The following is a 19,385-nucleotide window of genomic DNA, read 5'->3' on the forward strand; positions in this document are numbered from 1 at the left end:
ACTACACTGCAAACACACACACACACACACACTACACTGCAAACACAATACACACACACACTTAAACACACACACACTACACTGCAAACACACACACTACACTGCAAACACAATACACACACACACTTAAACATACACACACTACACTGCAAACACACACACTACACTGCAAACACAATACACACACACACTTAAACACACACACACTACACTGCAAACACACACACTACACTGCAAACACAATACACACACACACTTAAACATACACACACTACACTGCAAACACACACACACACACGCACTACACTGCAAACACAATACACACACACACTTAAACACACACACACTACACTGCAAACACAATACACACACACACTTAAACATACACACACTACACTGCAAACACACACACACACACACACACTACACTGCAAACACACACACACACACACACTACACTGCAAACACAATACACACTACACTGCAAACACACACACACACTACACTGCAAACACACACACACTACACTGTAAACACACACACACACTACACTGCAAACACACTACACTGCAAACACAATACACACACACACTTAAACATACACACACTACACTGCAAACACACACACACACACACTACACTGCAAACACACACTACACTGTAAACACACACACTACACTGCACACACACACTACACTGCAAACACACACACACACACACTACACTGCAAACACAATACACACACACACTTAAACATTCACACACTACACTGCAAACACACACACACACACACTACACTGCAAACACACACACTACACTGCAAACACAATACACACTACACTGCAAACACACACACACACTACACTGCAAACACACACTACACTGTAAACACACACACACACACACTACACTGCAAACACACACACACACTACACTGCAAACACACACTACACTGTAAACACACACACACACACACACACTACACTGCAAACACAATACACAATACACACTACACTGCAAACACACACACACACACACACTACACTGCAAACACACACACACACACACTACACTGCAAACACACACTACACTGTAAACACACACACTACACTGCACACACACACTACACTGTAAACACACACACTACACTGCACACACACTACACTGCAAACACACACACACACACTACACTGCAAACACAATACACACTACACTGCAAACACACACACACACACTACACTGCAAACACACACACTACACTGCAAACACACACACACTACACTGCAAACACACACACTACACTGCAAACACACACACACTACACTGCAAACACACACACTACACTGCAAACACACACACTACACTGCAAACACACACACACACACTACACTGCAAACACACACACACTACACTGCAAACACACACACTACACTGCAAACACACACACACACACACTACACTGCAAACACAATACACACACACACTTAAACATTCACACACTACACTGCAAACACACACACACACACACACTACACTGCAAACACACACACTACACTGCAAACACAATACACACTACACTGCAAACACACACACACACTACACTGCAAACACACACTACACTGTAAACACACACACACACACACTACACTGCAAACACACACACACTACACTGTAAACACACACACACACACACACACTACACTGCAAACACAATACACAATACACACTACACTGCAAACACACACACACACACTACACTGCAAACACACACTACACTGTAAACACACACACTACACTGCACACACACACTACACTGTAAACACACACACTACACTGCACACACACACTACACTGCAAACACACACACACACTACACTGCAAACACAATACACACTACACTGCAAACACACACACACACACACTACACTGCAAACACACACTACACTGTAAACACACACACTACACTGCACACACACACTACACTGTAAACACACACACTACACTGCACACACACACTACACTGCAAACACACACACACACACTACACTGTAAACACACACACTACACTGTAAACACACACACTACACTGTAAACACACACTACACTGTAAACACACACACTACACTGTAAACACACACACACTACACTGTAAACACACACACACTACATTGCAAACACACACTACACTGTAAACACACACACTACACTGTAAACACACACACACACTACACTGCAAACACACACTACACTGTAAACACACACACACACTACACTGTAAACACACACACACTACACTGTAAACACACACACACTACACTGTAAACACACACTGCATACCGTTCCGTGTGTTTCCACAGGGGTGGGCGTGCTGAAGGGACTGCTGTACGCGGTGGGGGGGCACGACGGGCCGCTGGTCAGGAAGAGCTGCGAGGTGTACGACCCCGTCTCCAACACCTGGAAACAGGTGGCTGATATGAACATGTGTCGCCGGAACGCAGGTAAATCCTTTATAGTGATGGAACTTTCTCTGGGAGTACGAGTGTAGCAGGTACAGCAGTGTTGTTGGGATCCTCTTCGTTAGGAACACTAGTCGGACTAGTAGAGCAGGACCCCACTGACTTACTAACAACACTGCTGCACCTGCTCCACGCGTTCCACGTATGTGTCCGCCCATCTCTCTAGGCGTGTGCGCGGTGGGAAACCTGCTGTACGTGGTCGGTGGGGACGACGGCTCCTGTAACCTGCCCTCGGTGGAGTTTTATAACCCCGGCTCGGACAAGTGGACCCTACTGCCCAGCTGCATGAGCACGGGACGCAGTTACGCAGGTACAGACCACAAAGAACGCTTTTCAATACGTGAACGCCCCCTTGTGGAGGCTTCATGTTACAGCTTATATATAGAGAGAGAGAGGCGTTACCATAGACAAGACTAACACTAAATCATACACACACTGCAAACACACAATACACACATACACACACTAACACTAAATCATACACACACACACTAACACTAAATCATACACACACACACACTAACACTAAATCATACACACACTGCAAACACACAATACACACACTAACACTAAATCATACACACACTGCAAACACACAATACACACACTAACACTAAATCATACACACACACACTAACACTAAATCATACACACACTGCAAACACACAATACACACATACACACACACTAACACTAAATCATACACACACTGCAAACACACAATACACACATACACACACACTAACACTAAATCATACACACACTGCAAACACACAATACACACATACACACACACTAACACTAAATCATACACACACTGCAAACACACAATACACACATACACACACACTAACACTAAATCATACACACACTGCAAACACACACTAACACTAAATCATACACACACACACACTAACACTAAATCATACACACTGCAAACACACAATACACACATACACACACTAACACTAAATCATACACACACTAACACTAAATCATACACACACACACTAACACTAAATCATACACACACTGCAAACACACAATACACACTAACACTAAATCATATACACACTGCAAACACACAATACACACTAACACTAAATCATACACACACTGCAAACACACATACACACACACACACACACACACTAAATCATACACACACTGCAAACACACAATACACACTAACACTAAATCATACACACACTGCAAACACACATACACACACACACACACACTAAATCATACACACACTGCAAACACACATACACACACACATACACACACACACACACACACACACACACACTGCAAACACACAATACACACAAACACACACACTAACACTAAATCATACATACACACACACTCACACACACACACACACACTCACACACTCAACTCAACTCAAAAGAAGCTTTATTGGCATGGCAAATAAGGACATTCGTATTGCCAAAGCAAGTTACAGGGAAATATAAACAATAAAAATAAGAAAGAACAAAAATATACAGAACAGTTACATGTGCAAAAAATATAGAATAGAATAAAATATTAATAAAAACAGTGCAAAATAATAACAATAAAAAGTATAATATTTACATTAATGAGGTAGAAAAACAATCAGTGTGTGCTTGTGTGTGCGTGTGTGTGTGTGTGTGTGTGTGTGTGTGTATGAGACATGGTCACCCACTGTCCCTCACCTGGTGGCAGGTGTGTGTATAGAGTGCTGCTAGTGTGCAGCTCTCTCTGTGCTCCCCCAGTAGGTGGGGCAGTTTGTCGGGGTCTGGGAGGGAGGTAAAGTTGGGAATGATGTTATTAAATTTAGGGAAGAATTGGGAGCGGACGTGGTGGTACTTGGTACACCGGGTGAGGAAGTGCAGCTCCGTCTCTACTGTACTGAGAGTGCAGTGCTGGCACAACCTCTCCTCCCGGGGCAGCCAGGACCGGGTGTGTCGCCCCGTCTCCACGGCCAGGTCGTGTGCGCTCAGTCTGTACCTCGTCAGGGTGTTTCTTAATTTAGGGTCGGATACTGTGCTCAGATAGTCTGCTGCACTGTAGTGTCTGTTTAGGGCCAAATAACAAATAACAACAAATAATAAATAACTGCATTTTACTTTGAGTTTTAGTTTCAGTTTCCCAATAATTCAGATATTTAGTTCTGAGTTTTTGTGTAATTTGGTTTATTCTAATTGGGTTTACAGATTTCTCCTGTTCCTGAGTCTTTATTGTGTTAGTGTGTGTTAGTGGTGTGTCGGTGTGTGTTATTAGTGTATCGGTGTGTGTTATTAGTGTATCGGTGTGTGTTAGTGGTGTATCTGTGTGTGTTAGTGGTGTATCGGTGTGTGTTAGTGGTGTATGGGTGTGTGTTAGTGGTGTATCTGTGTGTGTTAGTGGTGTATCTGTGTGTGTTATTGGTGTATCGGTGTGTGTTATTAGTGTATCGGTGTGTGTTAGTGGTGTATCTGTGTGTGTTAGTGGTGTATCGGTGTGTGTTAGTGGTGTATGGGTGTGTGTTAGTGGTGTATCTGTGTGTGTTAGTGGTGTATCTGTGTATGTTAGTGGTGTATCTGTGTGTGTTATTAGTGTATCGGTGTGTGTTAGTGGTGTATCTGTGTGTGTTAGTGGTGTATCTGTGTGTGTTAGTGGTGTATCTGTGTATGTTAGTGGTGTATCTGTGTGTGTTATTAGTGTATCGGTGTGTGTTAGTGGTGTATCTGTGTGTGTTATTAGTGTGTCGGTGTGTGTTAGTGGTGTATCTGTGTGTGTTAGTGGTGTATCTGTGTGTGTTACTGGTGTATGGGTGTGTGTTAGTGGTGTATGGGTGTGTGTTAGTGGTGTATCTGTGTGTGTTAGTGGTGTATCTGTGTGTGTTAGTGGTGTATCTGTGTGTGTTAGTGGTGTGTCGGTGTGTGTTAGTGGTGTATCTGTGTGTGTTAGTGGTGTATCTGTGTGTGTTAGTGGTGTATCTGTGTGTGTTAGTGGTGTATGGGTGTGTGTTAGTGGTGTATGGGTGTGTGTTAGTGGTGTATGGGTGTGTGTTAGTGGTGTATCTGTGTGTGTTAGTGGTGTATCTGTGTGTGTTAGTGGTGTATCTGTGTGTGTTAGTGGTGTATGGGTGTGTGTTAGTGGTGTATGGGTGTGTGTTAGTGGTGTATCTGTGTGTGTTAGTGGTGTATCTGTGTGTGTTAGTGGTGTATCTGTGTGTGTTAGTGGTGTATCTGTGTGTGTTAGTGGTGTATCTGTGTGTGTTAGTGGTGTATCTGTGTGTGTTACTGGTGTATCTGTGTGTGTTAGTGGTGTATCTGTGTGTGTTAGTGGTGTATGGGTGTGTGTTAGTGGTGTATGGGTGTGTGTTAGTGGTGTATGGGTGTGTGTTAGTGGTGTATGGGTGTGTGTTAGTGGTGTATCGGTGTGTGTTAGTGGTGTATCTGTGTGTGTTAGTGGTGTATGGGTGTGTGTTAGTGGTGTATCGGTGTGTGTTAGTGGTGTATGGGTGTGTGTTAGTGGTGTATGGGTGTGTGTTAGTGGTGTATGGGTGTGTGTTAGTGGTGTATGGGTGTGTGTTAGTGGTGTATGGGTGTGTGTTAGTGGTGTATCTGTGTGTGTTAGTGGTGTATCTGTGTGTGTTACTGGTGTATCTGTGTGTGTTACTGGTGTATCTGTGTGTGTTAGTGGTGTATCTGTGTGTGTTAGTGGTGTATCTGTGTGTGTTAGGGGTGTATCGGTGTGTGTTAGTGGTGTATCTGTGTGTGTTAGTGGTGTATCTGTGTGTGTTAGTGGTGTATCTGTGTGTGCTAGTGGTGTATCTGTGTGTGTTAGTGGTGTATCTGTGTGTGTTAGTGGTGTATCTGTGTGTGTTAGTGGTGTATGGGTGTGTGTTAGTGGTGTATGGGTGTGTGTTAGTGGTGTATGGGTGTGTGTTAGTGGTGTATGGGTGTGTGTTAGTGGTGTATCGGTGTGTGTTAGTGGTGTATGGGTGTGTGTTAGTGGTGTATGGGTGTGTGTTAGTGGTGTATGGGTGTGTGTTAGTGGTGTATCTGTGTGTGTTAGTGGTGTATCTGTGTGTGTTAGTGGTGTATGGGTGTGTGTTAGTGGTGTATCTGTGTGTGTTAGTGGTGTATCTGTGTGTGTTAGTGGTGTATCTGTGTGTGTTAGTGGTGTATCTGTGTGTGTTAGTGGTGTATGGGTGTGTGTTAGTGGTGTATCTGTGTGTGTTAGTGGTGTATCTGTGTGTGTTAGTGGTGTATGGGTGTGTGTTAGTGGTGTATGGGTGTGTGTTAGTGGTGTATGGGTGTGTGTTAGTGGTGTATGGGTGTGTGTTAGTGGTGTATCTGTGTGTGTTAGTGGTGTATCTGTGTGTGTTAGTGGTGTATCTGTGTGTGTTAGTGGTGTATCTGTTTGTGTTAGTTGTGTGTCGGTGTGTGTTAGTGGTGTATCTGTGTGTGTTAGTGGTGTATCTGTTTGTGTTAGTGGTGTATGGGTGTGTGTTAGTGGTGTATCTGTGTGTGTTACTGGTGTATCTGAGTGTGTTAGTGGTGTGTGGGTGCAGTGACTCAGGACCAGTTGGATGAGGGGACTGGTATGTTTGCTCAGCTCTTGGTGTTTCAGGGCTTTATAATGATAAGTTTGGGGGTCGCTCTCATTTAGATGGTTCCAGAAGTTGATGCTCTTCTCTGTATGTTTATAATTAGTGGAAATCGGCCTAATTCTGCCCTGCACGCATTGTTCGTGGTGTGTCTGTGTGTGTTCGTGGTGTGTTGGTGTGTGTTAGTGGTGTGTGTTAGTGGTGTGTTGGTGTGTGTTGGTGTGTGTTGGTGGTGTGTTGGTGTGTGTGTTGGTGTGTGTGTTAGTGGTGTGTGTGTGTGTGTTAGTGGTGTGTTGGTGGTGTGTGTTAGTGGTGTGTTGGTGGTGTGTTGGTGTGTGTTAGTGGTGTGTTGGTTGTGTGTTGGTTGTGTGTCTGTGCACCTTTAGGATGCTTTTACAGAACTCTGTGTGCAGGGTCTCTAATGGATGTTTGTCCCAATTACAGAATTGATGGTGTGTAAGCGAACCCCAAACTTCACTGCCATATAGAGCAATCGGTTCAATTATTGATTCAAAAATCATACACACACTGCAAACACACAATACACACATACACACACTAACACTAAATCATACACACACTGCAAACACACAATACACACATACACACACTAACACTAAATCATACACACACTGCAAACACACAATACACACATACACACACTAACACTAAATCATACACACACTGCAAACACACATACACACATACACACACTAACACTAAATCATACACACACTGCAAACACACATACACACACTAACACTAAATCATACACACACTGCAAACACACAATACACACATACACACACTAACACTAAATCATACACACACTGCAAACACACATACACACATACACACACTAACACTAAATCATACACACACTGCAAACACACAATACACACACTAACACTAAATCATACACACACTGCAAACACACATACACACATACACACACTAACACTAAATCATACACACACTGCAAACACACAATACACACATACACACACTAACACTAAATCATACACACACTGCAAACACACATACACACATACACACACTAACACTAAATCATACACACACTGCAAACACACAATACACACATACACACACTAACACTAAATCATACACACACTGCAAACACACATACACACATACACACACTAACACTAAATCATACACACACTGCAAACACACAATACACACATACACACACTAACACTAAATCATACACACACTGCAAACACACATACACACATACACACACTAACACTAAATCATACACACACTGCAAACACACAATACACACATACACACACTAACACTAAATCATACACACACTGCAAACACACATACACACATACAGTGTATCACAAAAGTGAGTACACCCCTCACATTTCTGCAAATATTTCATTATATCTTTTCATGGGACAACACTATAGACATGAAACTTGGATATAACTTAGAGTAGTCAGTGTACAGCTTGTATAGCGGTGTAGATTTACTGTCTTCTGAAAATAACTCAACACACAGCCAATAATGTCTAAATAGCTGCAACATAAGTGAGTACACCCCACAGTGAACATGTCCAAATTGTGCCCAAAGTGTCAATATTTTGTGTGACCACCATTATTATCCAGCACTGCCTTAACCCTCCTGGGCATGGAATTCACCAGAGCTGCACAGGTTGCTACTGAATCCTCTTCCACTCCTCCATGATGACATCACGGAGCTGGTGGATGTTAGACACCTTGAACTCCTCCACCTTCCACTTGAGGATGCGCCACAGGTGCTCAATTGGGTTTAGTCCATCACCTTTACCTTCAGCTTCCTCAGCAAGGCAGTTGTCATCTTGGAGGTTGTGTTTGGGGTCGTTATCCTGTTGGAAAACTGCCATGAGGCCCAGTTTTCGAAGGAAGGGGATCATGCTCTGTTTCAGAATGTCACAGTACATGTTGGAATTCATGTTTCCCTCAATGAACTGCAGCTCCCCAGTGCCAGCAACACTCATGCAGCCCAAGACCATGATGCTACCACCACCATGCTTGACTGTAGGCAAGATACAGTCGTCTTGGTACTTCTCACCAGGGCGCCGCCACACATGCTGGACACCATCTGAGCCAAACAAGTTTATCTTGGTCTCGTCAGACCACAGGGCATTCCAGTAATCCATGTTCTTGGACTGCTTGTCTTCAGCAAACTGTTTGCTGGCTTTCTTGTGCGTCAGCTTCCTTCTGGGATGACGACCATGCAGACCGAGTCGATGCAGTGTGCGGCGTATGGTCTGAGCACTGACAGGCTGACCTCCCACGTCTTCAACCTCTGCAGCGATGCTGGCAGCACTCATGTGTCTATTTTTTAAAGCCAACCTCTGGATATGATGCCGAACACGTGGACTCAACTTCTTTGGTCGACCCTGGCGAAGCCTGTTCCGAGTGGAACCTGTCCTGGAAAACCGCTGTATGACCTTGGCCACCATGCTGTAGCTCAGTTTCAGGGTGTTAGCAATCTTCTTATAGCCCAGGCCATCTTTGTGGAGAGCAACAATTCTATTTCTCACATCCTCAGAGAGTTCTTTGCCATGAGGTGCCATGTTGAATATCCAGTGGCCAGTATGAGAGAATTGTACCCAAAACATCAAATTTAACAGCCCTGCTCCCCATTTACACCTGGGACCTTGACACATGACACCAGGGAGGGACAACGACACATTTGGGCACAATTTGGACATGTTCACTGTGGGGTGTACTCACTTATGTTGCCAGCTATTTAGACATTAATGGCTGTGTGTTGAGTTATTTTCAGAAGACAGTAAATCTACACTGCTATACAAGCTGTACACTGACTACTCTAAGTTATATCCAAGTTTCATGTCTATAGTGTTGTCCCATGAAAAGATATGATGAAATATTTGCAGAAATGTGAGGGGTGTACTCACTTTTGTGATACACTGTACACACACTAACACTAAATCATACACACACTGCAAACACACAATACACACATACACACACTAACACTAAATCATACACACACTGCAAACACACAATACACACATACACACACTAACACTAAATCATACACACACTGCAAACACACAATACACACATACACACACTAACACTAAATCATACACACTGCAAACACACAATACACACATACACACACTAACACTAAATCATACACACACTGCAAACACACAATACACACATACACACACTAACACTAAATCATACACACACTGCAAACACACAATACACACATACACACACTAACACTAAATCATACACACTGCAAACACACATACACACATACACACACTAACACTAAATCATACACACTGCAAACACACATACACACACTAACACTAAATCATACACACACTGCAAACACACAATACACACATACACACACTAACACTAAATCATACACACACTGCAAACACACATACACACACTAACACTAAATCATACACACTGCAAACACACATACACACATACACACACTAACACTAAATCATACACACACTGCAAACACATACACACATACACACACTAACACTAAATCATACACACACTGCAAACACACATACACACATACACACACTAACACTAAATCATACACACTGCAAACACACATACACACATACACACACTAACACTAAATCATACACACACTGCAAACACACATACACACATACACACACTAACACTAAATCATACACACTGCAAACACACATACACACACTAACACTAAATCATACACACACTGCAAACACACATACACACATACACACACTAACACTAAATCATACACACACTGCAAACACACATACACACATACACACACTAACACTAAATCATACACACACTGCAAACACACAATACACACATACACACACTAACACTAAATCATACACACACTGCAAACACACAATACACACATACACACACTAACACTAAATCATACACACACTGCAAACACACAATACACACATACACACACTAACACTAAATCATACACACACTGCAAACACACATACACACATACACACACTAACACTAAATCATACACACACTGCAAACACACAATACACACATACACACACTAACACTAAATCATACACACACACACTAACACTAAATCATACACACACACACACACACTAACACTAAATCATACACACACTGCAAACACACAATACAAACACTAAATCATACACACACTGCAAACACACAATACACACATACACACACTAACACTAAATCATACACACACACACTAACACTAAATCATACACACACACACACACTAACACTAAATCATACACACACTGCAAACACACAATACACACACTAACACTAAATCATACACACACTGCAAACACACATACACACATACACACACTAACACTAAATCATACACACACTGCAAACACACAATACACACATACACACACTAACACTAAATCATACACACACTGCAAACACACATACACACATACACACACTAACACTAAATCATACACACACTGCAAACACACAATACACACATACACACACTAACACTAAATCATACACACACTGCAAACACACAATACACACATACACACACTAACACTAAATCATACACACACTGCAAACACACATACACACATACACACACTAACACTAAATCATACACACACTGCAAACACACAATACACACACTAACACTAAATCATACACACACTGCAAACACACACACACATACACACACTAACACTAAATCATACACACACTGCAAACACACAATACACACATACACACACTAACACTAAATCATACACACACTGCAAACACACATACACACACTAACACTAAATCATACACACACTGCAAACACACAATACACACATACACACACTAACACTAAATCATACACACACTGCAAACACACAATACACACATACACACACTAACACTAAATCATACACACACTGCAAACACACAATACACACATACACACACTAACACTAAATCATACACACACTGCAAACACACATACACACATACACACACTAACACTAAATCATACACACACTGCAAACACACAATACACACATACACACACTAACACTAAATCATACACACTGCAAACACACATACACACATACACACACTAACACTAAATCATACACACTGCAAACACACATACACACACTAACACTAAATCATACACACACTGCAAACACACAATACACACATACACACACTAACACTAAATCATACACACACTGCAAACACACAATACACACATACACACACACTAACACTAAATCATACACACACTGCAAACACACAATACACACATACACACACTAACACTAAATCATACACACACTGCAAACACACAATACACACATACACACACTAACACTAAATCATACACACACTGCAAACACACATACACACATACACACACTAACACTAAATCATACACACACTGCAAACACACAATACACACATACACACACTAACACTAAATCATACACACACTGCAAACACACAATACACACATACACACACTAACACTAAATCATACACACACTGCAAACACACAATACACACATACACACACTAACACTAAATCATACACACACTGCAAACACACATACACACATACACACACTAACACTAAATCATACACACACTGCAAACACACATACACACATACACACACTAACACTAAATCATACACACACTGCAAACACACAATACACACATACACACACTAACACTAAATCATACACACACTGCAAACACACATACACACACTAACACTAAATCATACACACACTGCAAACACACATACACACACTAACACTAAATCATACACACACTGCAAACACACAATACACACATACACACACTAACACTAAATCATACACACTGCAAACACACAATACACACATACACACACTAACACTAAATCATACACACACTGCAAACACACAATACACACATACACACACTAACACTAAATCATACACACTGCAAACACACATACACACATACACACACTAACACTAAATCATACACACTGCAAACACACATACACACACTAACACTAAATCATACACACTGCAAACACACATACACACATACACACACTAACACTAAATCATACACACACTGCAAACACACAATACACACATACACACACTAACACTAAATCATACACACACTGCAAACACACATACACACACTAACACTAAATCATACACACTGCAAACACACATACACACATACACACACTAACACTAAATCATACACACTGCAAACACATACACACATACACACACTAACACTAAATCATACACACACTGCAAACACACACACACATACACACACTAACACTAAATCATACACACTGCAAACACACATACACACATACACACACTAACACTAAATCATACACACACTGCAAACACACATACACACATACACACACTAACACTAAATCATACACACACTGCAAACACACACACACATACACACACTAACACTAAATCATACACACTGCAAACACACATACACACATACACACACTAACACTAAATCATACACACACTGCAAACACACATACACACACTAACACTAAATCATACACACACTGCAAACACACATACACACATACACACACTAACACTAAATCATACACACACTGCAAACACACATACACACATACACACACTAACACTAAATCATACACACACTGCAAACACACAATACACACATACACACACTAACACTAAATCATACACACACTGCAAACACACAATACACACATACACACACTAACACTAAATCATACACACACTGCAAACACACAATACACACATACACACACTAACACTAAATCATACACACACTGCAAACACACATACACACATACACACACTAACACTAAATCATACACACACTGCAAACACACAATACACACATACACACACTAACACTAAATCATACACACACACACTAACACTAAATCATACACACACACACACTAACACTAAATCATACACACACTGCAAACACACAATACACACACTAACACTAAATCATACACACACTGCAAACACACAATACACACATACACACACTAACACTAAATCATACACACACACACTAACACTAAATCATACACACATACACACACTAACACTAAATCATACACACACACAATACACACTAACACTAAATCATACACACACACACTAACACTAAATCATACACACACACACTAACACTAAATCATACACACATACACACACTAACACTAAATCATACACACACACAATACACACTAACACTAAATCATACACACACACACACACTAACACTAAATCATACACACACACACACTAACACTAAATCATACACACACAATACACACATACACACACTAACACTAAATCATACACACACACACACTAACACTAAATCATACACACACTGCAAACACACAATACACACACACACAATACACACACTAACACTAAATCATACACACACACACACACACTGCAAACACACATACACAATCACACACAAACACAATACACACTTACACACACTAACACTAAATCATACACACACACAATACACACACTAAAGCACACACACACTGCAAACACACATACACAATCACACACAAACACAATACACACTTACACACACTAACACTAAATCATACACACACACACACACACACAATACACACACTAAAACACACACACACTGCAAACACAAACACAATACACACTTACACACACTAACACTAAATCATACACACACTGCAAACACACAATACACACACTAACACTAAATCATACACACACTAACACTAAATCATACACACACGAACACTAAATCATACACACACTAACACTAAATCATACACACACGAATACTAAATCATACACACACGAACACTAAAACACACAATACACAAGACGTGGGTTTGGAGGAACACGCTATAGACTGTGTTGGTTAGGACTCTCGGGGGTCAGCTGCAGCTCCACTGTACTCGTCCGGTGGAGGGATATCCGAAGTATATCGGGTTGCCAGGTCGAATCAAAATCCGATGCTCAAAGATGATCCGGACCTTCCGCTCTCGTGTGCAGGTGTGACGGTCATCGACAAACCTCTCTGAGGAGGTCGGAGCCTCGCCGGAGGAGTCTGAACCCCGTTGAAGCGGGAGCTGATTAGAAGCTGCCGCGATGCCGAGGAGGCTCACGCCGACGCCCTCGATGAGGATGAAGCTTCTTCTCCCACTATGAGCTGCACTTTGATGAAGGCTGGACAACACTACTCTCTCTCTCTCTCTCTCGCCTCTCTCTCTCTCTCTATTTCTTTGGCTCTTATCACTCGTCGAGTTTCTTTCCCTCGATCCTTTTGTCCGAGAGTAGTGACGATGAAGCGCGATGAAGATTCGTGCGTTTTTGCGAAGGTGAGGCGCCTGGACACTGGAGGAAGGTTTTAGCACCTGTCGGCGCCGGACGGAAGCGGGAGGAGGAACCACTTTTATTGCTCTTCGTGGCTGTTTGAAGCTGTTTGAAGTCTGCGAAGGGAGACTTGCACGTTTCTCCGGTTCCTTGCGTCGATTATTTTAACCGGTGTGATATATTTTTTTTCCCGCTCTTCGGTGACGTGTCGGTGACGCGCTGCTACGTGGACGCGCGTTCTGGGCATGTGCGGCGACGTCCCGGACTGCTGCTCGGCTGCTGAAGTGCTTTCTGCATGGATCCCGGTGTTCGTGTCGTGTGTGTGTGTGTGCGATGTTTTTAAACTACTGATGTCGTCTGTTCGGTCGAGGACGGGACGCGGCCGAACGCTGACCAAAACGTGTTTTTCTTTGATCTTCTCGGCCTTTTGTAATCGGTTCTGTACTCCGGCCGGTTCTTTCTATTTAACTGGTGTTAATGGTTATAATATATTCGTGTTCGGACGTGTCGGTCGAGAGGAATGCCGTGTACTTGAACCATTTCATAATGTGTTTTATATCATGAATAAATAAACATGCTTCTTGTATTTACACTCAGTTTGGACGTTCTGCGTTTGTCCATGACGTGAGGGAATTGGGTTTTGGTTAGCTGACCGTCTGCATGTCACCTTTATTGCCCCCCTTGTCCAGACTCCCTTATCTAATACAGCTCGCAGGGTCTTCTCCTAGAATGCCTGAACGAAACTACAGGACGTGTGATGGCGTACCTCGGACCGTTCCTCCGCACGGAACCCGTCCGGGTCACCGGTCCACTGCACGCCTTCGGACATCGGAAGGAGACCCGCACGGAGACGGGGAGAACATGCAAACCTCCCACTCCATCTGGAAATTGAACCCAGGAGCTTCTGGCTGTGAGGCCACGGCGCTACCCGCCGAGCCGCCCGCCTCGGCTTAGGTTCAGACGTCTGTGAGACGTCTTAAATACCGATTCACTTGAAGATCATTTGAATTATCAACAAAGGGGGATATTAAGATAGTAATTAAGATAGATCGTCAGTAATTAACATAGTCTTTACTTAAGATAGTCTTTAATTTAAATAGTAATTAACATAGTCTTTACTTAAGATAGTCTTTCATTTAAAAAGTAATTAAGATAGTTAATTTAAATAGTAATTAACATAGTCTTTACTTAAGATAGTCTTTCATTTAAAAAGTAATTAAGATAGTTAATTTAAATAGTTATTAGGATAGTCTTTAATTTAAATAGTTATTAACATAGTCTTTAAATAGTAATTAACATAGTCTTTAATTTAAATAGTTATTAAGATAGTCTTTTATTTAAATAGTAATTAAGATAGTCTTTAAATAGTAATTAAGATAGTCTTTAATTTAAATAGTAATTAAGATAGTCTTTAATTTAAATAGTAATTAAGATAGTCAGTATTTAGGATAGTCAATAATGAAGATAGTAATTCAGATAGTAATTAAGAGTCAGTAATTAAGATAGTCAGTAATTAAGATAGATACTAATTCATATAGTCAGTAAGTAATTAAGATAGATAGTAATTAAGATAGATAGTAATTAAGACAGTAATTAAGATAGATAGTAATTAAGATAGTATTTAGGATAGTCAGTAATTAAGATAGATAGTAATTAAGATAGTCTGTAATTAGGATAGTAATGAATATGGTCAGTAGATAAGAGTAATTTAGATAGTCGGTAATTAAGACAGTAATTAAGATAGATAGTAATTAAGATAGTAATTAAGATAGTATTTAGGATAGTCAGTAATTAAGATAGTATTTAAGATAGATAGTCAGTAATTAAGATAGATAGTAATTAAGATAGTAATTAAGATAGTATTTAGGATAGTCAGTAATTAAGATAGTATTTAAGATAGATAGTCAGTAATTAAGATAGATAGTAATTAAAATAGTATCGTAAATAGTATTTAAGATAGATAGTCAGTAATGAATATAGTCAGTAATTAAGATAGTATTTAAGATAGATAGTCAGTAATTAAGATAGATAGTAATTAAAATAGTATCTTAAATAGTATTTAAGATAGATAGTCAGTAATGAATATAGTCAGTAATTAAGATAGATTGTAATTAAGATAGTAATTATGATAGTCACTAATATACAGTAATTAAGATAGTCAGTATTTAGGATAGTCAGTAATTAAGATAGTAATGAATATAGTCAGCAATTAAGAGTAAATAAGTTGGTCAGTAATTGATACAGTAGTTAATAGCAGATAAATTGAACTGGAGCTTCCACACAACTCAGCAGTAAATTTGACGTCGTTCAGACCAGTTAAAATATTAGAGATGATTTAAACAGACATTTCTCCTGGTTAAAATAGAATAATAAATATCAATTCTGTATATGTGTGGAATGTAACACGGGTAACCCAGTTTAATATTATAACCTCTCTCTCTCTCTATAATCTCTCTCTCTCTCTCTCTCCCTCAGACTCTCTCTCTCTCCCTCTCTCTGCTCGTCCCACCGGCCGTTACCTCCGCGCTGCTGTGGAAAGACGAGCGCGCTCTGTGATTGGCTGTCGCCAAGGTTACGTCGGTCTTACTATCGTCAGTCCACGTGGCCAACCAATCAGCACGCGGCTTTACAGTATTTGCGTCACGCCTCCTCTGTGTCAGCCAATCGCTGCAGCCGGAGCCGCTGTACCATATAAAGGTTCTGAGTTCGGGCTCAGGTAGGAGAGGAGCTTCAGAACGGTGAGTGGACGTGAGCCGTTAGCCTCAACTTTAACGTGTTTATTTACCTTTTATTTACCTTTAAACTCGATATTTTGCTGCATTTTCTATTCAAATGTAAGTATAAATGATACCAGATTCCAGTACTCGTTCTCCTAAAGTAGAGAATTATTGAGCAGGTTATGTGGAATAGTACCTCAGCACTTATGTGTTCATGTTTACTAATGTGAGGTAATTATTATAATAATTATAGTTAATAATATTTCTAATTTATCTTACTTAAAACATACAAACGTTATAAAAAGTGTGTTCTTATGTGTGACTAAAACATTAGGTTTTATAGAGGTTTAATTACCAGCCACTAGCCTTTTAATTACTTTATTATTTAATTAATTACTATATATATATATAAAACTAATTAAGTAATCAAGTACTTATTTACTATATATATGACTAATTAAGTAATAAAGTAATTAAATACTATATATATACTGTATATATGACTAAGTTATAAAGTAATTAATTACTATCTATATATATATATATAACTAATTAAGTAATCAAGTACTTATTTACTATATATATATATATATATATATATATATATATATATATATATATATATATATATATATGACTAATTAAGTAATAAAGTAATTAAATACTATATATATACTGTATATATGACTAATTAAGTAATAAAGTAATTAATTACTATATATATACTGTATATATGACTAATTAAGTAATAAAGTAATTAAATACTATATATATACTGTATATATGACTAATTAAGTAATAAAGTAATTAATTACTATACATACATATATATATGACTAATTAAAATAATAAAGTAATTAAATACTATATATATACTGTATATATGACTAATTAAGTAATAAAGTAATTAATTACTATATATATACTGTATATATGACTAATTAAGTAATAAAGTAATTAATTACTATACATACATATATATATGACTAATTAAAATAATAAAGTAATTAAATACTATATATATACTGTATATATGACTAATTAAGTAATAAAGTAATTAATTACTATACATACATATA

The 19,385-nt window shown here is 39.8% G+C and overlaps 2 protein-coding genes across 3 annotated transcripts in view; both read left to right on the forward strand.

Annotated features, from left to right (window-relative positions):
* The window catches only part of klhl2 (kelch-like family member 2), a 28,112-nt gene extending 11,931 nt beyond the window's left edge, over window positions 1-16,181 (forward strand). The window contains exons 14-16 of the mRNA XM_063008266.1: window positions 2,358-2,498; window positions 2,683-2,826; window positions 15,269-16,181. Coding sequence (XP_062864336.1) covers window positions 2,358-2,498; window positions 2,683-2,826; window positions 15,269-15,297 — 314 coding nt within the window. The 3' untranslated portion in view covers window positions 15,298-16,181. The remainder of the gene's footprint in view (window positions 1-2,357; window positions 2,499-2,682; window positions 2,827-15,268) is intronic.
* Window positions 16,182-18,204: 2,023 nt separating this feature from the next.
* The window catches only part of msmo1 (methylsterol monooxygenase 1), an 8,064-nt gene continuing 6,883 nt past the window's right edge, over window positions 18,205-19,385 (forward strand). Inside the window, exon 1 of one of the 2 annotated variants that reach the window (XM_063008921.1) lies at window positions 18,205-18,327. The gene's annotated coding sequence lies outside the window, so the exon portion shown is untranslated. Of the gene's footprint in view, window positions 18,328-18,402; window positions 18,424-19,385 lie in introns of those variants that run through there. The other variant, XM_063008922.1, reaches the window with a different exon arrangement.

The sequence above is a fragment of the Trichomycterus rosablanca genome, chromosome 14 (assembly GCF_030014385.1).
Source record: "Trichomycterus rosablanca isolate fTriRos1 chromosome 14, fTriRos1.hap1, whole genome shotgun sequence".
Lineage (NCBI taxonomy): Eukaryota > Metazoa > Chordata > Actinopteri > Siluriformes > Trichomycteridae > Trichomycterus > Trichomycterus rosablanca.